Genomic DNA, 24,394 nt, shown 5'->3' on the forward strand with positions numbered 1-24,394 from the left:
GGGGCGGAGCCGGGCCCTGTTAAGAGGGGGAAGGCGGGCAGCGGTCGCCGCGGGGTTCCGGGGAAGTCGGTAGGCCGCCTGCCCAACCGTAGGCCACGGGGATTCCGCGGAGGAAGCAGCAGCGCCTGGGCGCACGCTTGGCACCATGACCCAGACGCCCGCCTTCGACAAGCCCAAAGTGAGCGCGCGTCGGGTTCGGGGTCCGGGTTCTGTCTTGAAGGGTCAGGGGCTCCTACACCGCGGGAGCGAACGGGGCCCCTGCCGGCGCTTTCTGCCCTCAGCTCAGGCGCCTGTCCGCTTCTAGGTTGCCCAGTGAGAGACACTGAGGGAGTGAGAGTCCTGAATCGGAAGGTACCCCGGGCTGGCCTCCGAGCTCTGCTCCTGCCGCTGACTCGCCCCCTCTGAGTCTCAGTTTCGCTGTCTGTCAAATGGGCATCCTAGCACCGCAGGCGCTGAGCAGCCGTGTGAGCCTAGGCAGGGGGCTCCACCTCTCTGAACCTCAGCCATAAAGTGGGACCTGGGGCAAGGTGTCTACAACCATATGTATCTAGTGTTGGTATGGTGCCTACTGAGCTTTATACTCTAACGCTGTGCTGGTTTTGTCCACACCGAGGAGTCCATTTGTGGATGTGCGGTGGGAAGAACCATGAGCCATGCCAGAGATAGGGGCAGAGGGTTTGGGTGGGACTTAGGCCTTGGGCTCTGATAAGATTCGGGGGTCACTGGCCCCAAAGGATAACTCTCTTGTCCCCCCTCCCATCAGCTGTGGTGTCTTGGGAATGGTGGGTCAGGGAGAGTGCAGACCCACTTGGTGGGCTTCAGGGCACTGAGATTCATCCAGGGAGGGGAGCCACCCAAGTCTGCCCAGCAGAGGGAATCAGCAGCCAGTGGGATTTGAGACTGCCGGGGAGTCAGGGGAAGGTGCGAGTTTCAGTCTGCCTCGATTTAGCCATCTGAGAAACAGGTGTAAATGATGATAGCATATGTCACAAAAATGTTGGTGAGAATCCTGTGTGTGTGTGTGTGTGTGCTTAGAAGAGACGGGAAGATAGAGGGGCTCTGAGGAGGTAAGGCCTAGCTCCCCCACCCCCACCCCCAATGCTGATGCCCTCACCACAGGGCAAATGCTCAGCCACACCCTGCCAGGTGTTCTGAGTGCTAGGGAAGCACTTCTGCCCCCCAACCCCCGCCCCACATCCCAGATGCCTCCTTTACACCTTGTATGGATGCCCCTGCCCCACATTAGTGGTTCTTTCCTTTGAAGGCTGTTTTTTGTTTTGTTTTAACTGTTCTTGGATTTCCTCTGTCCTTGGGCTGGGGAACCACCTTACCTGATATGAATCCCAAGGCAGTAGACAAACCCCTTGATTGGGAGTGAAATGGGAGTTGTGGAGATAAAGGTAACACTTCTATAGATTTTTGCTATATGCACCAATTTGATCCTTGCAACACTTTTTTAACAGCCCCATGGGGTAGTGACTATCACTATTACCTCTAATGTTTGGCCTCACCCAATCCTCTCCTCTGATTCAAGCTGGCAGGTCATTTCCTACCTCTAGACCTCAGTTTCCACATGTAGGAAACGGGCCACACCTACTTATAGTGGCATCCAGAGGTTACCCACTATGTACGTGAGGTGTGATAAGTTTTATATCCTCGGGAGGGGGGAACGTGGCTGAGCTGGCAGGGGAAGCCAGAAAGAGCATGAATCTCAGCCACTGCGACCGGAGCCAGCTCCCTGCCTTCCCATAGGTGGCAGATAATTAACTACTAGTATTAGCAGCTTATTAAGTTGAGTTATTGCTCTGTGCCAGGCACCCTTCTGAACATGTTACCTGCATTAATTCATTTTACTCTAACAGTGACTCTGGGAGGTAGCTAGTGTCATCCTGTTTTATAGATGAAGAAATAGAGGCACAGAGACTAACTAGGTTTGGAAAATCACAGTAGCCAAGCTAGGGTTGGAGCCCAGCGAGCTGGCTTCACAATCCTGCGTCCTTAACTAGCTTTCTTGAACTGCCTCTGCAGAAGCCTTTGGGGGTGGAGGTGCCAGTGCCATAGGTGCAGGCCTCTGACCTATACCTACCTGCAGGTGAGGTCCAGGGCCTGGCTAGCTTTAAGGAACCAGAGCAGAGCAGTGTACACAACTTGAGTACCCAACTTGAATGTGTACTCAAGTCTCCTGACTCTGTTTACATTCAGACTCTGAATCGGGTCTAGGGCAGGGTCTGAGATGCTACACTTCTGACAAGCTCCCAGGTGATGCTAATTCGGCTGGTCCACGGACCACACTTTAGGTAGCAAGATCCTAGGCAGCTGCCTGCCTTGTTTATGTTTATGTCATTCCAACAAATGCTTTCTGAGTGCCATTGAACCCTGGAGGAGGTACTAAGTGGGGTAGCCCTTATCTATTTCTACAGGGGTCAAGGCTAGAAAATGCCCTGGCTATGGGAGTACTTTGTCAGGGAGGGCAATGCTGATCACATGCCTGTGTTTTAATAATAATAACGGTTGTCATTTGAATGTGGGTATCTGGTACCTTCTGTGATTTATCTCACAGGATCCTTGGGACAACTTGATGAGACAGATGTTTTTCTTTCTTTCTTCTCTTTTCTTCTTTTCTTTTCTTTTCTTTTCTTTTCTTTTCTTTTCTTTTCTTTTCTTTTCTTTTCTTTTCTTTCTCTTTCCTTTTCTTTCTCTTTCTTTTCTTTCTCTTTCTTTTCTTTTCTTTTCTTTTCTTTTCTTTTCTTTTCTTTTCTTTTCTTTTCTTTTCTTTTCTCTTTTTTCTTTTTCTTCTTTCTTTCTTCTTTCTTTCTTTCTTTCTTTCTTTCTTTCTTTCTTTCTTTCTTTCTTTCTTTCTTTCTTTCTTCTTTCTTTTTCTTTCTTTTTCTTCTTAATTCAGTTTTTATTTATGAGAATTCAGGGGAACAACACCCAAAGAGGACAGGGGTGATGAGGAAGATTCCTCTCTGAAGATACAGAACCCATCCCCCTATTGTGCTAATGCTTGGGTCCCACGAACCTCCTGAGGTGAGAGGAAAGGAACACGTCTGTGAGCAAGAGGGTTAGGAGGGATTCGTCCAAAGCTTAGCAAAACTGGCCATGTGCTCTGAGACATGCAGGAAAATACTTCTTCACAGCATCCCTTGCAAATGGTTTGAAGGAAAGGCTATGCCTTCAGGACCAAAGACTGCAAAATGCAGAAGATGACGGCAGCCCCTTGTTATGCCACGAAAAGGCAGAACACAGGGGAAGCGCACTCACTATCAAACACGTGGGCTCCAACATTCTCTTCAGCTGTTTCATTGGCCCCAGGAGGAAGGCATGCTCCCAACCGATATGATGTTACCCAAGGTGTGAAACCCTGCAAAGAGGTCTAGTCCCTTCCTTGGCATCCAGAGCAGGAGAGTACCCAGCAGTGAGCAGAGAATTCCTGTAATGAGAAACACAAGAAACCTTCTCTTCTGGTATCCCAGCGTAAGGAAGGTGTCCCAACCACCTCGGCCAGGCAGGCGCCCCGCCCTCTGTGTCCCGCACCTTTGCAGCTTGTCTATTCCAGGCAGTGGGCCCTGCTGCAGCCTGTTGTGCTTCTGTCCACCGAGGCAGAGGTTTTCATCCCCATTTATAGATGAGGAGGCTGAGGCCTAGAGAGGTGAAGTGACTTGCCCAAGGCTGCTCAGAATCTGAGAGCTGAGCGAGCAGGTCAAGTTAGAACAGTAGCTTCTAAATTGTGCCTTTTCAAGGCAAAGGAGAATTGGGGCTAAATATCCAAAGTACTTTTTCTTTGTATTTGAATGTTTACTCTGAATCAGGCACTGTTCTGATTTGCATATTTGCATGTATTAACTCATTTAATGCTCACAACAGCCCTCCTATTCTCCTCATTTGCATATGAGGAAACTGAGCCTCAGAGAGGGGAAGGAACTTGCCAAAGTCACACTGGCAGAAAGCAGATGAGCTAGACTTGAAACCAGCTCTACCTGAAACTGATGTGCTGTTATCTGCTTTGCTAATCCGCCATCCCTTCTTTGTGGGGGAGGAGTTAGAATTAGGGTGACCTTGGACTTCAGATCAACTGGGGTGGGATCCCTATCTTGATATTAGCAGCTACAAGAGCTCAGATGGACAGTTTCCTGAACCCCATGTTCCTTCTCTGAAATGGGTGGATAACACCAAGATCATGGGGCTCTCAGGGGAAACTGATCTGCTGATTGGTGCTTGTGAAGTGCCCAGCTGACAAGCAGCAGGTGTGAGGTCTGCATTTCCTGCTGGGGCTGCCGGACTCTGGGAACCTCTCCATCTACCATCTCTCTGTCTTCCTATCACAGAGCCCACCGCTCTGGGCTTCCAGCGCCTTTTTGGTTACCAGTGACATCTGTTAAAAATAAAGTGCCCCTGGGAAGAGCCCACCTTACTTATTAGAACTCACCACTTGGCAGTTGGGAGTGGAACAGAGATTGGGTTTTGGGGAAGCTGCTGTTCGACAGACGAGGAAGTGAGGACGAGAGAGGGGAAGCTCAGTGTCTAGTCGCACAGCAAGGCAGGGGAGGCCGGGCAGCCTCATGAGTCCATATCTGACCTCAGGTGGATGTGACCTGGGAGAAACCTGTCCAGCTGCCCAGTTGTCCTGGGGAGTGTCACCACGGCAGGGAAGGGTAGGACCATGGCCTGGCTTTGAACAGGGGAGAAGAGTAGGCCAGGGGGCCAAAGTGAGGTTTGAATGTTTATTTACACAGTGTGGGGGCAGGCTTACCCCTCCCCTTTAGGGTTCTGAGGCCCCAGAGCAGTAAGGTTGAGAAGAAATAGCCTCTGGGGTCCTTTTGACCCACAGAGGGAGACCAGTGAGGAGTTTAAACATGGGCAGCAGCTGGGGCCAGGCTGCCTGGGCCTGAGTGATGATTTCACCCCTGAACAGTTGTGGGAGTTTGAGTGAGTTGCTTCTGTGTGCCTCGGTTTGCCCATGTTAAAATGGGAATCATACTTTTATCCACCCTGCATAAAACACTAAGTGTAGACGTGGCTGCTGGGGAAGTGGGGTGGAGGGACTAAGGGACACGCCGATGCTAACTGCTAAATGATCATCAATCATCCTTGTCACGATTATTAATCATTCAGTTGAGATTATACCAGCTCTGACTCAGCACTGATATGCAGGGTGAAGGCTGGTGGTTGTGACTTCCGTTTTAGAGTCAAACGGCTCCCTAGATGTGGCACTCATTAATCTGTGGCCTAAGGCAAGTTCCTTGATCTCTCTGAGCCTCAGTTTTCTCACTTGTAAAATGGGGATGACTCTGCTGAGTTCGAGGCTCTTGCCCCACGGGATGTCCTCCTGGCCGAAAACACACCTTGCCTTCGGTGAAACCTCTGAGGAAGCGCAGAGCAGCAACAGAGCTCACTGAGGCTCTAAGTCAGTAGGAGGCACCAAGGGGCTGCTCAGCTCCTCCCCCTCTGCACCTCAGAGCTTCAGGAGCCCAGATGGTGCTGAGCATAGAGGACTTCCTGGAGGAGGTGTCACTGAAACAATTTTTTAGCCCCAGGGCTGCTCTGTCTCCTCATCTTACCCCCAAACCTGGCACTGCCCAGCTCATTGCCAAGAGCAGGGCTAGGAAGGGAGGGGATGTCTGCCCTGCAGTGGGCACCGGGCTCATCCAGCTTCTGATTAGTGCCCAGGTTCGGGGGGCTGGTCAGGCAATCCTGGCTACTCTGCCCTGTGTAGATTCTCCACCAGGCCAAAGGGGATATGTCAGCCCTTTCTCGAGGCAGGGAGAGGACACAGCTCTGCTGACCTAGGGCAGGGAGAAGATAAAACCTTCACTTGGTCATTCAGCACCTACTGAGCACTCTTTGCTGTGTGGGGCACTGTCCTGGGCACTAAGGGTACAGCATGAGGACACAAAGTCCCTGCTTTCAGGGAACTAATAGTGGGAGAGACAGACATGGTAAGAGAATTGAAAAATCAGTGGGATGGAAACAAAGCAGTGAGATGTTTGGGGTGTGAGGAGACCTGAGGAGAAGTAGTCTGACTGGGGTTGGCCCTAGAGGAGGACAGTCCCCCAGTCCAGGAATCCAAGACCTGGGTCCGCGTCCTGGCTCTGCTACTGCCACCTTGGGTGACCCTGGGCAAGTGAATGTACCTCCCTGGGCCTCACTCCTCTGGCTGGCATCTCCTGAGAGGAAGGACAGAGTATTTCCCCACGCCCCCAGGGGCCGTTAGTAAATATTTGTTGGTAACTGGGGATGCTTCCTGCTCAGATCTGGGAGTATTTCCTGCAGTTTTGATTGTGAGTCAGCCTCACCCGGGGGAGCAAGTGCAGAAGAAGGGGCATGAGATTCCTCTCCAGGAGGCCTGGTGCAGTGCCAGGGAGGTGGTGTGGCCCTGGCAGGACTTGGGCTTAGAGTTGGAAAGACTTAGGTTCCAACATAGCTCTGCCACTATAAATCTGTGTGACCCTGGGCAGGTCACTGAATTTCTCCAATTTTAGCTTGACAAGCCCAGATGGAACTAATGCGTATGTTTGCCAAGAGGTTAAGATGAAATAATACAAAGGGTCTGATAACAGGCAGCTGCTATTATTGCTGCATTATCTGTATCTGAGGCTAGGCCTGTGGGAGCTCAGAGACTCAGACCTGGGTTCAAATCCTGACTCCATCACTGACTGACTCTGTGTTCTTAGAGACTTCTTTGAGCCTCAGTTTCCCCATCTGTAAAATGGGAGGGAAGTCCCAACCTTCCTGGTTGTAAGGATGAAATAAGATGAGGCATGTAGATGGGTTAGCCCCTGGTAGATAAGTCAGAAGCTATTGCTGTTCCTTTTCCCTGAATTGGCCCAGCAGAGCAAGGTCCCAATCAAAGTCTCTGAGCTTGTACCCCACTGTCATCTGGGGTGGGCTGACACTTCTCCATGAGTAGTCACAGTTTTCCAATAAGTTCAACAGGCCTGCCTGAGTTTGGGCTGCTTGTGGAGGTGGCTCCTGCCTCAGTTTCTCCCCTGAACTGTGTCTAGGCAGCTTCCCAGGAACCCCAAGGAGGGTGGGACCTGTGGGGCATGGTGGGCAGGTGGGCTCTGCCTTCTTTCTCCCCAGGAGCACATTGCCCACTGGCCGTCTCTGAGACCTTCCTGCCATGCACCGCTGCGCCGGGAGCTTGTGCTTACTGAGCACCTACTGTGTCCAATGCTGCAGCTCTGGTTACTGCTCATCTCCCATCTGGGCTCCTGCGCCAGCTCTGTCTTCTATTCTGCCTCCCTCCAACCTGCTCGCCACACAGCAGCAGAAAAAGCTTTTAAAAGATCACTCCCCTGTTTAAAACTCTTCAGTGGATCCTTTAAGTGTTATTTGTGGGACCTCCCTCCTCCCTCCTACTTCCTCTGGCTTCCTCTCTCACCACGAACCTCATTCTCTGCACTTGAACCAATTCCCTGACTCGTGCTGATTCAGACACTTAGCATATGCAGTTCCCTCTTTCTGTAACAGTTCTTTGTACTTCTTTCTCCCCCCTCCCCCCACTAACTCCCCTGTTTGCCCCCCCCACACAGTGATCTTTTCTGGACACTTTTGAGCTGTCCCTCCCCCACCTTCCGGTGCGTGTTTCTTTCTTTTCTTGTGCACTTGGTTCATTTTTCCATCACAGTTGTTAACAGTGAGTTCTGAATGGTGTGTCTGTCCAGGCAGGATAGACTGCAGTCTGCTGCAGTTACCCACATCCCCAGGGCTAAGGGGTCCAAGTTGCCAGAGGTGGCTGTCATTCTTGCTCACATTACATGCCCCGCACAGTCTGCTCCTTGCAGTCGTGCAGGGGCACAGGCAGATGGGCGGTTACCATCCTGGGTATTTCCAGTGGCTGTGCTGGAGTGACAAGAGGGTTCTGGGGAGTCTTGCATTGGCATTTAAGTGCTTGGGCCAGAAGTAGCCTCGCAGGCCCACCCACCCACAAGGGGGCCAACAGCACCAGGGGCAGCCTCCCAGATTTGCTGCTGACGTTTAGAGTCACTCTGGTTTTTGCCCTTCTAACTTCTCCTACCTCCTCGAACGTAGGCAGCTCTTATCTCTCAACTTCAGTCTCCGTCATTGTTTAAACATGCCCACATCATTCTCACCAGAAAAAGAAACACAATTATCTTGACCCACATCCACCTAAATTTTCTCCATTTTCTTACCTCTATTTCTTACCCTACTCCAGGGTGGATTCTGCCCACTCAGGCCTCTGGAATGGTTCCCTTAGGGCAGTGCCTCTTGATCTTGGCCTTATGTTAAAACAACAACAGTCCAGCTAGCATGGCTCAGTGGTTGAGCATCAACTTATAATCCAAGAGATCTCGGTTCGATTCCTGGTCAGGGCACATGCCCAGGTTGCAGGCTCGATCCCCAGTAGGGGGCGCGCAGGAGGCAGCCGATCAGTGACTCTCTCATCATTGATGCTTCTATCTCTTCCTCTCTCTTTCTCCCTTCCTCTCTCTCTGAAACCAATAAGGACATAAACAACAATAACAAGTAACACCTGCTTTTGAACACGGAGCCTGATTTTTGAAATGTGTCATGTGACTCATTGGTCCAGGGAGTCTGTGGTCACCCTTTTGTGAAAGTTGGAGCTTGCTTAGTGAGTTGTCTGAGAGCCCCATCACCTGTGGCAGCTGGGGCTCAGTCGCTCCTACAGGACCACGACTGGCCTCATGTTTAGGAGCACCAGCTTCGGAATTGGGCTCAGGCTAGAATTCTGGTTCTAACACTTAATTGGTTGTGGGTAAGCACAAAGGCACTGGGTTGGGTTCCTGCTTCCATCACTGGCTTGCTGTGTGGCTTTGGGCAAGTTATTTAACCTCTCTGAACCTCGGTATTCTCAGCTGTGAAAGAGGTAGAGAAACAACCCAACCCCACAGATGAGGACTGAACAAGACGGAGTGTGTAGAGGTGTGTGTAGAGTTTAGCGATGTGTGTGTGTATCTGGTAAGTAGTAACTAATGGTCTTCATGGTTAATGTTAATACTCTCTGAAAAGTCCCTCAGGCATTCATGGGTGTGTGTTCTCTCTTTCTCCCCCCTTTTCCCCTTGCAGGTAGAATTGCATGTCCACCTAGATGGATCCATCAAGCCTGAAACGATCTTATACTATGGCAAGTGAGTCCACAAATAAGAGGTCTTCCTCCCTGGGACTTGGGCAGGGTCACCAGTTTGATGACTCTAGCGAATCCAGGGTTGCTGCTCCTTCCCATATCCCTGTGAAACCAAGCCAGCCCCGAGCCAGAAAAAGGGGTCTCTGAGCTGGAGATCCACAGCCCATGTCTTCTGCCTTTGATGCCTTTGACCCTTGTCTTCCTGCTTCCAGGTGAGCCAGGGGGAGCATGCCTCACCTTACGCATGGACACACACACACACCACACACACAATGAGTGGAAGCAGTTCCCAGGGCTGAGCCAGTCACTGTTTTTTGGCAGAGAACCGGGTAGGTGATGCACCACCGGGAGGAGGGTATTGTATCCCCATTTTACTGAGGAGAGAGCAGGTTCAGAGAAGTAAGGGCAGTTGCCCAAGGCCACGCAACAAGTAAATGGCATAGTCCAGAGCTGACAGGGCCAGCTGACACCCAAGCTTCTCCTGCAGCACCATGGAAATAACCTACTGGGAGACGTGAAGTGGCTCCCTTTCTGGTCCCAACTCTCGGCAGCTTCCAAGTGAGAACACATCCCTTACCTCAGCTCTCGGGGATGCTGGTGGGCTGAAGGGTCCCTGCGCCCCTCCCCCCAGTGAGGGAGGCTCCCCCTCCTTTCTTGCGCCTCCAGGGCCCAGGGTGGCCCCTCTGCTGTGTCCAGCACATAAGAGCACAGGACTTTGAAGGCCAGTGGATCTGGATTTGAATCCAAACACGGTTTCCTCGCTGTGATCTAGGCCTCTGTGGTTGAGGGTAAGAATAGGGCCTCCTCCAGAGCTGACCCGGGAGAGGGGGCACTCCTGCCACCCGCCCTCCCTTGGCAGACCGCGTTCCTCACAGTTCGCCCAACACTCATTTTGTTGGAGCTGGAGGACTCCACCTACCGTTCAGTGCTCCATGGAGGACAGTTGCTGCTCCTTGGAGTTTGCCCAACTCTCAGGAGCATCTCTTCTAACTCCCTGAGCGAGCTCTGGCAAGAACACGTTCCTCCATCTTGCCGCACGTCCAGCAATCCCGCTCTGGGAAGCGGCTAGTGATTTCATTGTTATTTAACTGTAAGTGTGTTCGCATTTACTGCATGCCAACACACCGGGGTCAACTTACTCCTTACGACAACTGGTGAAATCGGTACTGTTATTTCCCCTATATTGCACAGATAGAGGAAACTGAGTCACGATAGCTGAAGTGACTTGTCTAGTAAGCACAGCTGTGACCAGGCCCCCCTCCCCCCGACCTGTACCCCTGCCACTAGAGGTTTAGGTCAAGTACAGCAGGGAAAATGCTTAGCTCAGGGCTCCAGCAAAGGCACTTAATGAGGATGGTGTTATTAATCATAATCAGTGGCTCTGCTAATGGGGTAAAGCATTTGGCTTATCTCTGCCCGTCCTTTGCTTGTGTTGAGTGCCAGCTGTTGCCACAGGGCCCCGATGAGGCTGTTAGGGCGGGTTAATGGGGGCCAAGCTGGGATCTAATCGGGGTGCTTGTTAAGAGGTCATAGAACACTCAATATCATAGCAAGGAGGTGAGTGCCAAGGGCGGGGTGGAGGGAAAGGAGCCACCAGTGTTGGGTGGCTGGATGGATTTTCCATTTCCCATGTCGCCTGTGGGTCTCGGGAACAGTCTTGGCCCAGGAGAGGAGATGCGGGTGCCAGGTGGAGTTTGATCTCGAGATCAGCAGGCAGGAGGTGCGGGGAGTAGGTCAGATTCCGATATGGGCAGCCCTGGAGGACTCCGTGGTGGCGGTGGGCTAGGACTGAGAGGCAGAGGGGGAGGAGGAGGAGGGGAGGGTCTGGCCTGTGACCTACCCTCCAGGCCAAATCCAGTGCCCCTTTCCTGGCTCTGACTGAGGCCGCCATTGATTCTGTTTTCACCTGTTTCTTTTCCCTGTGAGTCCATCCCCTCCAGGGCTTTCTGACTCTGGCTCCTTCACGACCCCATCAGCTCTTTCTCAGAGGCCCATTCTGAATCTGGCTGGTCTCTCTTTCCTGTCACCGCCGTGGTCTGAGCCACCACTAGTCCCTCACTTAGACTATTGCAGTGGCCTCTTGACTGGTCTCCAGGAGTCCACTCTGGCCTCCCTCATCTACCGTCTCCACCACACTGTAGTCAGAACAATCGTCTTAAAACATCTGATCAGCTCACTCCCCTGCTCAAACCCTCTCCCACTCCCTCCCACCTTGCTCAGGGTCAAAGCCAAAGTCTGCATATGGCCCTTAATGTTCTACAAAGCCCAAGGGAGATCTCTGACCTCTTCTACTTCTTGCTTAGTCCACACAGGGTGTTTCTCAAACATGCCAGACCTAGTAAACGGAGAGGGTGGGCCACACAGCCTTTATAACAGAGCTGGGATTAAACCCAGGCCATCTGGCTTCTGGGTCTGTCTCATGTGTTCTTCTCTGTACCTGCAAAGAAAATAAAATATTCTCTGAGTTTTACTGACAAGGATGTGGAGGTCCTCTGAGGAGGGGCATGGACTTCGAGCTCCGAAGCCTGAGCTCGTCTTCCACACTGGGCTCGTGGCCAGGCTCCTTGGAGGCGCGTTGCCCACCATGGCGGGGAGAGGGCAAGGGAGGTGGAGTCTGCGGAAGGCTCCCGCCTCCGGTTTGGCGGTTTGGTGGAGCAGCTATACTTGGAAATGTGGAGCCCAGGACGGGGAGGGGAAGGAGGCATGAGCTGCCTGCCTTCCAGGGCTGGTCTGTCTTGGTCGCTGCTGTCCACTCATTGCCCAGCACATCATGGGCGCTCAGATGGCGTGTAGAGCTAGTTGGAAACTGTGGACTTCTGGGTCCTTCCTGGGTTGAAATCCATGAAAGGAGATCTGGAAGAGAATGGCCAGGAGGCAATGCCCCAACAGGAAACGGTGGGGTCCAGGGCAAATGTGGCCCCTGCATCCGCCAATATGGGAGCCAGAGCCTGAGTGCCACCTCCTCTGCTCACAGCCCACTGGCTCCCAGAAAGATATCCAAAATACAGTATTTACCAACTAGTGCAGGCTCTGCAGCAGCCCTGGTTACTGGGGATGGCCTCATGGGGGTGCCTTTGGGGCAGGCTGGCCAGCAGTGGGAGAAGGCTCAGTGGGCCCTGAGCACCTGCCCTCGGTTCAGGACAGCGCCAAAGGTGCCATCTGCCCCCAGCATCTTGCAGGGATGCGGACCCGTGAGGAGCCATGGTGACCCTGGGGATACCCACTGGGCACTCATACGGATTGGGGCTACCCGAAGGGGAGGAAGGCATATTCAGGGGGCTTAGGGAGCAGGTATTTAGGTAGGGAAACATTTTAATACTTGAATAACAGAAGGCATTAAAGGACTGAAACACTATTTAGTCAAACTTCCATTTCTTTGACAATTTCCTCCCCCTATCATCTTGCTTTGTGGGTAACTGAACACTTCTCGATGCCCCCCCTTTTTAAATCATCTTGTCTTTTGTTCCACTTGCTGGAGAATTCTGTCCTTTGTTTTCCAGCCCTTTTGTTACATCCTGATGGCTGCTGCCATATTCTTTTAAATTTCCAGCAGCTCTTTCTTACTCGCACAATGTCCCCTTTTTAAAAATCAGTGTTCTTGTTTTAAGGATGTACCATCCTTTCATCTCCTTGATCATGCCCATTTTAAGGTTCAAGTTTTCTTCTGTTTCCTGCATTTTTAGTTTCCTCAGAGCTCCTTCAGTCTCTTGATTTGTCCCTTGTTATTGAAGAGTTTCTTGAGTGTGTGGTGTCATCTCTTTTATCTTAAAAGTGGGACAACTGTGGCCCAGGGTGACCCATGAGTCACAGCGGAGCCAGGATGAGCAGAGGGGGCTGGGTGTGCAGAAGGCAGGAGCCAGCCCAGCCCTGAACCCTGCTGCCCTGGCTGGGGAGGCGGAGATGCTGACCAGACAGGAGGCTCCAGGCCAGGAGGGTTGTTCTCAGCAAGCCCTTACTGAGTGGTGACTGGGCCGGGAGGAGTTCGACGGCCAGCTCGCCCGCCCGGCCCTCTCCCAGCACACTGGGCCGGGCAAGCCTCTCTGATATGTTGGCCAGAGAGCAGAGGAGGGAGCGCCGGTACTTGCCCTGGCCCCTGCCCTGTAGTTATTACCCCTGATAACCCCTGAGCTGGCATAGGTCCAGTTGGCTGTACCCACTCTTGGAGCTGAGGTGGAAGTTGTAGGCTTGCTGCTCTGGCACCTTCTCTGTCCTCAGGTGTGTTTGTGTGTGTGTGTGTGTGTGTCCATGCACACAGATTTTGACCCCAGTTGTACCCCAACCCTGAAATCCACTGGCTGGTCATGGCCTTGGGGACAGGAGGTGCTGGAAGGACTCAGGTCCTGGTTCTGTATGCCCTGAATCTGTTTTCCCATCTGTCCAGTGGGTGGCGTTGGATGTCCTGCTGTGGCCTCCTGGGGAGTCAGTCATTTCCCCCCCCAGGGGCAGTCCATCACTCTCATGTTTTGTCCTCAGGAAGAGGGGAGTCCCCCTCCCTGCTGACACAGTTGAGGAGCTGCAGAAAATCATCGGCATGGACGAGCCACTCAGCCTCCCAGGCTTCCTGACCAAGTTCAATTACTACATGCCTGCCATCGTGTGAGTCCCCCACCCTCGGGCCCCGGGCAGCACCCATCGCTGTGCCCTGGAAGGGCTGCCAGCCCCACACCTGCACTCAGCCTGTGGGGAGGAAACCGCAGCTCTGCTTTTCACTGTTGTGTATACTCACTTGGCTTTCCCTTCTGGAAAGTGGGTGTGATGGGCTGAAATTCAACTTCTATAGAGACGTGACAGAATGTGGGGGTTAGGAACACAGACCCTAGTCTCGGACTCTTTCATGGCATAACATTGGGCACATTCCCTCTCTGGGCCTCAGTCCCCTCACTTAGACGGTGAACCTTGTGATCCCATCCATCTCCTAGGGCTGGAGTTCGGACTGACACAGTATTGTCCTCAGCACTGCCGCTCTCACTGGAGACAGTCGCCACCTTGACTGACAGCCAGGCACTGGTGCTTTCATGTCTCTTTGCATCCCTTCTGTTTTTTCATAGCAGACTCAGACAGATGAATATAATGCTTGCCCAGCTCAGAACTAGGCTTTCTGTGGTCGTCCGCTAGGTAGACTTACACAGTTCCAGAGGAGGGAATGAAGGCTCAGGGAGGTGAAGGGGCTTGCCCAGGACCCCACAGCTGGCAGGGGATAAAGCCCAGATTCTTGCCTTGGTGCCACCTTGAGCTCCCGGGCAGAGCTTCCTAAGGCAGGTGAGAATCAGCCTTGGCAGTCGGTGTTGCAGGAGCTCAGGAGGGGGAGAGACAAAGCGCCTGGGGCGGTCAGGAAGGGCTGCATGGAGGAGGAAGTATGGACCTGGCCTTGGGATAGAGAGGGTGTGATATTGTCCAAGGGCTAGGGCCAAGGAAGCCTTGGAGGATGGACCAAGCTCCCGTTGTTGGAGGATCAGTGAAGAAGGTGTGTGAGGCAGAATGGAGGCATTGGCTGGATAAGTGGCAAAACAGGTACGAGGAGTCCTAGGAAAGAAAGACGAGTGGCAAGGTGGCTGACTTCTTGCTAGAAGCTTTTGGGCTCAGCCTGGAAGGCACTGACTGTCCCAGTCCCTGCCTCTGGGAAGCAGACACATGCTACTTCCCTGGAAGCACCTGCTGCATTTCCCAAGATACTGCCACATCGGAACATATGAGTGGGCCTAGGCACCTCTCCGTGCCACCCGAGGCAGCTCCTGCTGTCCGGCCACATGACAGAAGAGGCCCAGCTCCCTGAAGGCCAACCCACTCAGGCTGTTAGACATCACCTCCTGCAGAGCAGCCTGGCCATTTGGGGCCATGGCCTGAGAGACTCTCGCTTTCCACCCCCTTGCCAGCACACACGGGTCAAATGAGAGCCCTCATCACTTGCCACTTGCCCTTTGGCTTCCCCTCTCCAGCCACACTGGCCTCCTGTGGCACCTTGGGCACCACTCACACCCTGACCTCAGGTCTTCTGATTGCTGTTCCCTCTGCCTGGAATGCTGTTCCCATAGATGCCCCGTCGCTCATTTCCTCGCCTCCTTCATGTCTCTGCCCAGATGTCACTTTCTCAGTGAGGTCTTCCCTGATCGTACTACTAAAAACTGCAGTCCCCTCTCTCTGGACATTGTCCCCTGCTTTATGTGTACCCATAAAACTTTTCACTAGCTGAGCTAGGATATATTTTATATTTACTTATTTACTTTCCTTTCTTGCCAGCCTGCAGACTCAGGGTAGGGATTTTGTCCACCTTGTTTGCTGACCCCACCCCCGGGGGTTTCCCATAGCAGCTGCCCACCCTCATCCTGGTTCTCAAAGGCACAGGTCCTTCCACGACCCTTCTCCTGGGAGTGGCTCATTTCCCCAGGGGACCTCTTCTCACACAATCTGCTTTCTAGTGGCTACTCCTTTTTCACGCTTCATGGTGGAAACTTCCAGCTAAGGCAGGTCACTGTCATCTGCTCAACACTCACAGTAGCCCTTGCAGGTTAATTTGTGCCTTGCTTCTGGAGCCCATACTCAGAAATAACAACTAAAACACTGAGAATTTGTCTGTTCTGCTCCAGGCACTGGCCCAGGTGAGTTTTATGAGGTTTAATTCATTTGTCTTCACAATAACCCTTTGATGTAGATGTCAAGGAAGGTGACTAACGGGTCATGCAGCAGATAAGTGTGGGAACCAGGATTCAAGTCTGAGTCCCAGGTATCTCCCCCATCCCAGAGTTCCTTCTGGATTTGTCCATCTGTGCCCTTTTCTCTTTTTAGTTTTATGGGAGGCTAATTTACAAATAGAAATTATATATGTTTAAGGTATACAACTTGATGTTTTGATATATACACACAACTGTGAAATAATTACTAAATCAAGCTAGTTAACATATCCATCACCTCAGATAGTTACCTTTCTTGTGTGTGGTAAGAACTCTTAAGACCTACCTTCTTAGCAAACTTCAAGTATCCAGTATAGTATTACAGAGTCACTGTGTGGTACAACAGATCTCCAGAACTATTCATCTTGTGTAACTGAAACTTTATACCTTTGACCAACATCTCTCCACCCCCTGCCCTTCTGCCCCTGGCAATGACCATTCTACTTTCTGTTTTTATGAGTTCTATTTTAGATTCCACATTTGAGATCATGCATTATTTGTCTTTGTGTCTGGCTAATTTCACTTAGCATAATAATCTCCAGATTAGTTCATGTTGCGAATGGCAGGGTTTCCTTCTTTAAGGCTGAATAATATTCCTCTGTGTGTGTGAGATGTTTTCTTTACCCATTCACCTGTCGATGGATAATGTGGATTGTTTCTGTGTCTTGGCTATTATGAATGAGCATGGGTGTGCAGATATCTCTTAGAGATACTGACTTCATTTCCTTTGGGTAAACACCCAGAAGTAGTATTGCTGGATCATATGGTAGTTCTATTTTTAATTTTTTGAAGAACCTTCATGTTGTTTTCCATAATGGCTACACCAATTTACATTCCTATCAACAGTGCACAAGGGCTCCCTTTTCTTGACCAAACCTGCTATGTCTTGGCTTCTCTTTTTGATGGTGGCCATCCTAACAGGTGTGAGGTAGCATCTCATTGTAGTTTTGATATGTGTTCCCCTGACAATTAGTGATGCTGGCCACCTGTATGTTTTCTGAGAAATGTCGATTCAGGTCCGTTGCCTATTTTTAAATTGGGTTACTTGGGGTTTTTTTTGCTGTTGAGTTATAGGATTTCTTTATATATTTTGTATATTAGCCCCTTAGCAGATGTATGGTTGGCAAATATTTTCTTCCATTCCATAGGTACCTTTTTCACTTTTGATGATTTCCTTTTGCTGTGCAGAAGCTTCTCAGTCTGATGCAATCCCACTTGTCTATTTTTGCCCTTGTGGCCTGTGTGTGTCCATTTCTCTTCCCTTCTGGCCTATATCCATCACTCAACAAACATCTGAGTGGCCACTATGTCCCAGGTTCTCTCCTCAGCTGAGGATCATAGCAGTGATAAGATAAATGGAGAAGTCCTTGTCCCATGGTGACTACATTCTAGTAGGGGGGATGAAAACGGCTAATAGAGCATGTGACATGTAATGTCAGGTGGTAATAAGGGCCATGGAGAAAACTAAAGTCCAGGGGAAGGGGTGGAGAATGACAGAGGGGCTGTTTTACGACAAGGTGGTCTGGGAAGTCCTCTGAGGAAGTGAGGCCGGAGCTGGAAGCACAGGACAATCTGGGGAAAGAGCACGTAGGCCGGGGAGCTGCAAAAACAAAAGCTCAGATGTAGGAACAAGCTCCACTGTCCCTTAGACAGAAAGAGCCTCTGGTGGGCTCGCGGAACGTGTGAGAGGGAAGGTGCTGGGGAGGCGGGCAGGGGGCGGATTATACAGGTCTCCTGGATTTCATTCCATGCAAAGAAGCCATTAGGGTTCAGAGCAGAGGAGCAATATGTTTCGATTTGTAAAAGATCTCTCTGGATGCTGTGGGGAGAACAGTCACAGGGAAGCATGGAGACAGGGAGACAGGGAGGCCAGTTAGATGAGGTGGTAAGAACCAGGGTGAAGGGGACAATTGGCATACAGTTTGGAGGCAGAGCTGACAGGACTGGCCGTGCTTCCAGGATCTTCTCCGGCAGATGCCCAGAACTTGGCACTGGAGGGTAAGGGATTGGAGACCAAAAGTGGGTTTGATCTGCCAAGGGTTAGATCAGTCTTGTTCCTGGAGCTCTGAAGGGACATTGGAGAAGGTTGTCCCAAGTGCTCTCTTCCCTTCCCAGGGGCTGCCGGGAGGCTATCAAAAGGATTGCCTATGAGTTTGTTGAGATGAAGGCCAAGGAGGGCATGGTGTACGTGGAGGTGCGTTACAGTCCACACCTGCTGGCCAACTTTAAAGTGAAGCCGATCCCCTGGAACCAGACTGAGTAAGTGAGGGCTTAGAGGGGCTGCACCAAGTCTGGCAGAGTGGCCCAACCTGGGACCCAAGGGACAGATTGTTGGGAGGCCTCGACCCAAGCAAGACTTTGATCTTGCCCCAGTCTGGTCTGTGGCCTCAGAAAGATGGGCTTAACTCTGTCACGAGAGACATGGTTCTCATCCCTCACCTGGGCTTGTTTTCACCTTGGGAGAAAGCATTTGCCTGTCTTGTCACCCCTAGTCCTAGACACAGGCTTGCAGTCTAGGAACACTGCTTACCCAGTGACTTCCAGGGGTCCTGCTCTGACCCTGTAACTCAAATGAGTCTAGCCCATTCCTGCCCCCACCTAGGCCTCCAGGGATCTCCAAGTGCCATCACCCAACCACTCTGCCCCTTTCTAGCCATGACCTTGATCCATGTGAACAGGTGGGAATCGAACCAGGTGAGCCTAGCAGTGCTCTCCATCTGACGACAGAGCTGTGTCTGACCCCCCCCCCCCCCCGACACTGGGACATCCTCCAGGTCTGGAAGTGCCCAGGCAGTTCCAAGAAGCCGGAAGGGGGTGTGCTAGGGCTTGGGAGTCTCCCTCAGTCTTTTCTCAGAGGCAGTGGGTTGGTGGTGAGAAGGGGCTTCTCCGGGAAGATTCCTCTTCCTCCCCTCCCCCTCACTCTCCTTCCTCCTCTCTCACAGTCCCAGGGCTGTCCTTTAGAACTTCCTTTGTCCCAGGCCCATCCCTACTCCTCTCTCCACACAGAGGGGACCTCACCCCAGATGAGGTAGTGCAGCTAGTGAACCAGGGCCTGCAAGAGGGAGAGAGAGACTTCGGGGTGAAGATGCGGTCCATCCTTTGCTGCATGCGCCACGAGCCCAGTGAGTATGACCTCAGCTCTGCCCTGGGCTGCACATTTAACACCAGCCCCAACCTCCCGGCACAGTGCTGGTGCTGCACCTGGTCTCCCCTGTGGCCGCTGCCACCTGGACCTTAGGGCTTCCTGAAGTCACCAGAGTTCTCTTGGGCAGGCTCAGAACTCCTGACAATAGAGACTTCTCTCCCTAGGGAGACCTGCGGGAGGTTCAAAGCCAAAGGAGCCTTTCAAAGGGGGGGAAAAAAGAGGGACATCTGTAATACTTCTAACAATAAAGATTTTTTTAAAACCACAAAAAAGAAAAGAAAAAAAAGAATATTACTCTACAAAATAAAAAACAGGAGCCTGAATAATAGAAAACAATCTAAGCCAGGCTCTGACCAGCCCACGGTTCTCCCTTGAGACCCTGTGCGTCAGGCCTCTTCTCGTCCAGGCCATAGGACCTGTGAGTTAGGTCTGATCTCTGGGACCTGAGGGGTCTCCCTTGTGACTCAAACGGATGGAACTTCCAAGGTGAACAGCCCCACTGTGTGACCTTGGGCAAGTCACATCACCTCTCTGTACCTCAGATACACAGTCATTCTTTACTGTGGAGAGAGGACAGCAAAGGTTAATGCTGACCTGGCGGGCCCACCGCACGGGGTGACTTACATGTATTTTTCTCCAATCCTTGCAGCAGCCTATGAGAGCTTCCATGGTTTATCCTACTTGACAGATGAGGAAACTGGGGCAGAGAGGGGAATCCTCTTGCTCCTCAGTCAGAAAGGCAAAAAGCTCAAACTTGAACCCAGGGCCATCTGGTTCCAAAGCCTGTGATTTTTCATTCTTTTTAAAACACTTAATGATGACTTTGTTGGTTAAGAGTCCACAGTACGTTAGCAATATGGTTAGTAATGCCAGTATGAGTTGTGTTTTAAATTTAAATGTTAAATTGTGTGCGTCTCCCTCTCCTCATCTAAGTGAGGAGGAGCCCACTGTAAGGACTATTGTGGGGACAAATGAGAATTGGCCATCTGTCGTGTACTGGGCCCAGACCCTGCCCTCAGTGTTACAGAATCTGGGCAAAGCCTCACTGTGACCCTGTGCAGTAGCCGGTCATGTCCCCTCCGACAGAGGAAACTGAGGCACTGAGTAGAGTTTGCTGAAGGTCATGTGGTTAGGCTTTGGCAGTCAGGATTTGAAGATTGGACACTGGGCCCTCTGTTGCACTAGCCTAGGGTGGGGGGTAAGTGGCTTGGGCAGCAAGCAGGCATTCTGGAAGGATCTCTCCAGGCTGCTGCTGACAGAGGCCTGGTGGGCATCTCACCCACAGACTGGTCCCCTGAGGTGGTGGAGCTGTGTAAGAAGTACCAGCAGCAGACTGTGGTGGGCATTGATCTGGCTGGAGATGAGACCATCCAAGGAAGCAGCCACTTCCCTGGACACCTGAAGGCTTACGAGGTGGGTCCCAAGGGAAGCAGGTGGGGAGAGGCTGGCATTGGAGGGCTGTGGGAGAAGCTTGTCTCCGTCCACAGTAGGGAGAAGTCACACAGACTGGTGAGTATGAGGCCTCCTGGGTTCCCACGTGTCTTGGTTGGGTCTGGGGGCTCTAGGAATTGTGAATTTCCTACTTGCTGTTGGGAGACTGTGCTTGAGCCTGTTTCTGCCAGTGATTTGCTGTGACCTTGGGCAAGGCTGTCTCTTCTCTGGGCCTCTGTATGGAGCAGACATCTCAGCCTTCTGTGGAAGGGGTGAAGCACAGGGTTGAGTGGGGGCTCCGGAGAATCGCTGCCTGGGTTCAGAGCTTGGCTTCCCACTTCAGAGCTGTCTGACCTTGGTCACGTTTAACTTTCCTGGGCCTGCCTGGGGCCTCCTCGGGGCCACCCGTGACCTGGCTCTTGTCCTCTCAGGAGGCTGTGAGGAGCGGCATTCACCGCACAGTCCACGCCGGGGAGGCTGGCTCGGCAGAGATGGTGAAGGAGGTGAGGAGGCCAGCAGGCTACGGGACCCCTCTCCCTCTCCCGCCCCCCCCCCCCCTTACTGGCTCCCATCTGCTTCTCTGCAGGCTGTGGACATGCTCAAGGCAGAGCGGATAGGACACGGCTACCACACGGTGGAGGATGAGGCCCTTTACAGCAGGCTGCGAGAGAGGAACATGCACTTTGAGGTGCTGGGAGGACAGAGGTGGAAAGGGGGAGGGCCCGGGGGCGGAGCGCGGCACCTGCGGCAGGTGTGGGCGCCGAGGAAGGCTGGGACTGAAGGCTCATGGGAGTCGGCGACAGGGAGGCCAGTGTGGCAGTGGCCAGAATAGATGGTTCCAGCTCCAGGGTGTGAGGGGAAGGAGTCCGTGTGGCCTGGGGGTGTCCGTGTCAGCCACACTCCTGCTCTTCCAGGTCTGCCCCTGGTCCAGCTACCTCACAGGCTCCTGGAACCCCGACACGGAGCATGCAGTCGTTCGGTGAGGCTACTCCTCTGGGGCCCATTCAGTCTTGTACCAGGAGAGCCCAGGGTAGGAGAAGATGCAGGGACTAGGCACTGGCCATGCTCTGACTCTTGATTCAAAATCCACCAGACTCCTTGGGAAGCAGGCGTTACCATCCTTGTCTTACAAATGAGAACTCCAAAGCTTGGGTGTGCTGTCACTTGACTAAATAGCGCAGCTGGGGCCTGTAGCTCACTGAGCTGCACCAGAACGTCCTGCTGCCCCAAGAGAAACTTGGACACTCTGAATTCTGCCTCCTAGGGGTCAGGAAGATGAGTCCCTCCTGCTTACACAGCCTGTGCTCCTGGCACCTCTGGGCATTCCCCCCAAGCACCTTCTTGAAGCTTTCCCCTGGAGGGTCTGCCCATCCTACCCTGCAGTCTAACGCAGAGGCCTTGGCCTGTCTTCAGGCTGTTCTGTGACTGAACCCTGGGAGTGGCATCAGGCGTTGGGAGGGCAAAGCTGCCTTTCCGACACAGGATGATGGCAAGAACTCGGGGTGGCCATGGCCAGGCCAGCACTGGTCTGTCAGCCAAGCTTATGTGAAGGGAAGGAGCTTGGGCTCCGAAATTGATTACAAGGGGGTCCTGAGATCTGCCTTAGGAAAGGGTAGTGTCCAGGTCCTGTGGCTTGTCTAGGTGAGGTTCTTGGAGGCTCATGGCCATACAGCCTGTGGGCTGGAAAAAATGCAAGAGCTATCTACCCAGACATAGTGGTTGAAGGGAGAAGTGATGGCCTCAGGAGATAGGGAGTAAGAGGGCCTAGGAGAGAACCCAGAAGGAAGTGACATTTATGGGACAGACAGAAGAGACAAGTAGGAGGAAAGTCAAAGTGTGGTGTCTGAGAAATCAACGGAAAGGGCTCCATGAACAGCCAACAGTGTAAAATTCTACACAAGTTGAATGCAGTAAGGGCTGGGAAAGGTCCACTGGATTTAAGAAGACAGTGGGCAGGGACTGTGCCACGTAGTTTCCATGGTGTCCTTGAAGAGCAGAGCCCAGTGGGATTGATGGCGGTTGGCGTAGTGTGAGGACAACTCTCCCAGACTGTTGGCTGTGAAAGGGACTGGCTAGAGAAGGTGGTAGCTGGAGGAGGGCGTTGCTTGTGTGGCCTCCCCAAGCGACCACTCTACTTGGCCCTCTCTTCTGCCACTGCCTGGCTCTGGCCTGATCAGATGGTTTGAGTCTTGAGTTCCTAATTATGTGGCCTTGGACAAGTCACCTGAGTTCTCTGAATCTGTTTCTTCCTCTGAGGAAATCTTCCGGGTGTGTTTAAGGGTGATGCAAGGCTCAAGGAGGGTACAGAGGTCAGTATGCAGTGACTGTTCACAAAAGAGTAAAGGGAGGCCCTTCTCCCCTTCTCGCCCATATCCAGATTCAAAAACGACCGGGCTAACTACTCGCTAAACACGGATGACCCACTCATTTTCAAGTCTACCATAGACACCGATTACCAGATGACTAAACGGGACATGGGATTTACTGAAGAGGAGTTTAAGAGACTGGTGAGTGCCTGTGGGCCCTGTCGGCCTTGACTCTGGGCCCTTGGGAGTGTGTGAGGCCTGCAGGGCCTAGAACCTCTGGGGATGAGTGAGTTTACCTCAATAGGCCAAGCCAAGCCAGAGCTAGAGTTCAACGCATTCCACAGAGAGACATACTGACCTAGGACCAGGTGTTTCATCCTTTGCTTGCCCTCAGACAATCTGATAACTATCCACTTTCCCCAAAAATGTGTGGTCAGCTATAAAGTTCTGCACAGACTTTCAGGCTGTTCATAGATCTTAGGCTGAGCCCTTGATTTTTAGGTATTACAATTCCCCAAGCCTGTCTCTGCAGGACTCTCTCTTTGGCCTCCTACATCCTACCCTGCCTCTCAGTTTCTCCAGCACCACTCACATTGCTGTATCACGGAATGCCACTTTGAGAACACAGAACCTCAGTGCTCTGCTCTGGAGGTTGACCGCGGACAAGTCCCTTCCCCTCTGAGCTTAAATAACTGCTCATGTTCAATGAAGAGAGCGGGATGTCACTAGATTGCCAAGGCCTCCCTTCCATCTTCTCTGGTTCCATGTTGTCTGCCACCCTGGCCCTTCCAGAACATTAATGCGGCAAAATCCAGTTTCCTCCCAGAAGATGAGAAGAAGGAGCTACTGGATCTGCTCTATAAAGCCTATGGGATGACACCTTCAGCCTCTGCAGGTTTGTTCCCATCTGAGCTTCTGGGCTGCTGACCTGCCCTGGCTCCAGCTTAGCTTTCTGTGGGACCTCCAGCGAGATGTCCTCCCTCCCTCTCTCGGGTAGCACCAAGGACAGGTGATGACTCCCTAGTTACAGAGCCCTGGCTGGTGGTAGCCTTTCACTCAACTGGCCTATTTTCTGTATAATGCTGTCTTGAGGCTGGTCTTGGGGGAGACTTTCTAAAGGTCTTGGCATCTTGGGGCATGTGCATGGCTTCCCAAAGCCAAGGGCAGAGAATTGGGCCCAGAGGTCTTAGCTCTGTTCTGCTCCTTCCTGTGTGGCCTTGGCAAGGCATTCCCTTGCTCTAAGTCTCAGTCTCCCCAGGGGCCTCTTCTCTGGCTCTAACATTCAGTGATTTTTTTTTTATGCCCTGGATACTATGAGTTGCCTAATTTTTCTGCTTCTCTGACATGGCCAGCAGGGCAGCAACTGTGAAGACATTGCAGATGCCTCTCCGAGCCCTCACCTTGTGGATGGAGACTTCACAGCCTGGGGGTTGAGCAATACTTACCTTTACTTCTGGGAAGACTATGCTGATTCCATAGTCAGTTCCTGATGCTCTTGAAGCCTGTGTACCATTGCTGTACATACACACCTTGGCATGGTCACCTCTTCTGGTTATGGGCCAGGGAAAATCTGAAACCTTCCTCCTCTGGTGATTTATAATGAAAAGCTGGTGCTCAATAAAGTCAATGGCTGGTGTTATGTAGCATGTGATGTGTGGTCTTGGGCACGACAGCTTGGGTGGGGTGAGAGAAGGAGCCTCTGGGACTCACAGACTCAGGCAGTTGCCCAGTGGCA

At 52.2% G+C, this 24,394-nt stretch overlaps 1 protein-coding gene across 2 annotated transcripts; it reads left to right on the forward strand.

The window, feature by feature from the left end:
* Nucleotides 1-24,305, forward strand: ADA (adenosine deaminase). Of its 2 annotated transcripts, none has more exons than XM_081149462.1 (12): nt 1-178; nt 9,052-9,113; nt 13,583-13,705; nt 17,893-18,036; nt 18,784-18,899; nt 20,208-20,335; nt 20,785-20,856; nt 20,940-21,041; nt 21,268-21,332; nt 22,731-22,860; nt 23,452-23,554; nt 24,015-24,305. In XM_081149462.1, exons 1-12 carry the CDS (start codon nt 146-148, stop codon nt 24,026-24,028), a joined length of 1,092 nt encoding a protein of 363 aa, XP_081005588.1. In that variant the 5' UTR covers nt 1-145; the 3' UTR covers nt 24,029-24,305. The 2 variants fall into 2 exon arrangements, with proteins under 2 accessions (XP_081005588.1, XP_081005589.1); XM_081149463.1 differs by having other exon boundaries at nt 9-178; nt 9,052-9,321; nt 24,015-24,301.
* Nucleotides 24,306-24,394: the final 89 nt, after the last annotated feature.

This window comes from Miniopterus schreibersii (assembly GCF_964146895.1).
Source record: "Miniopterus schreibersii genome assembly, chromosome: 10".
Lineage (NCBI taxonomy): Eukaryota > Metazoa > Chordata > Mammalia > Chiroptera > Miniopteridae > Miniopterus > Miniopterus schreibersii.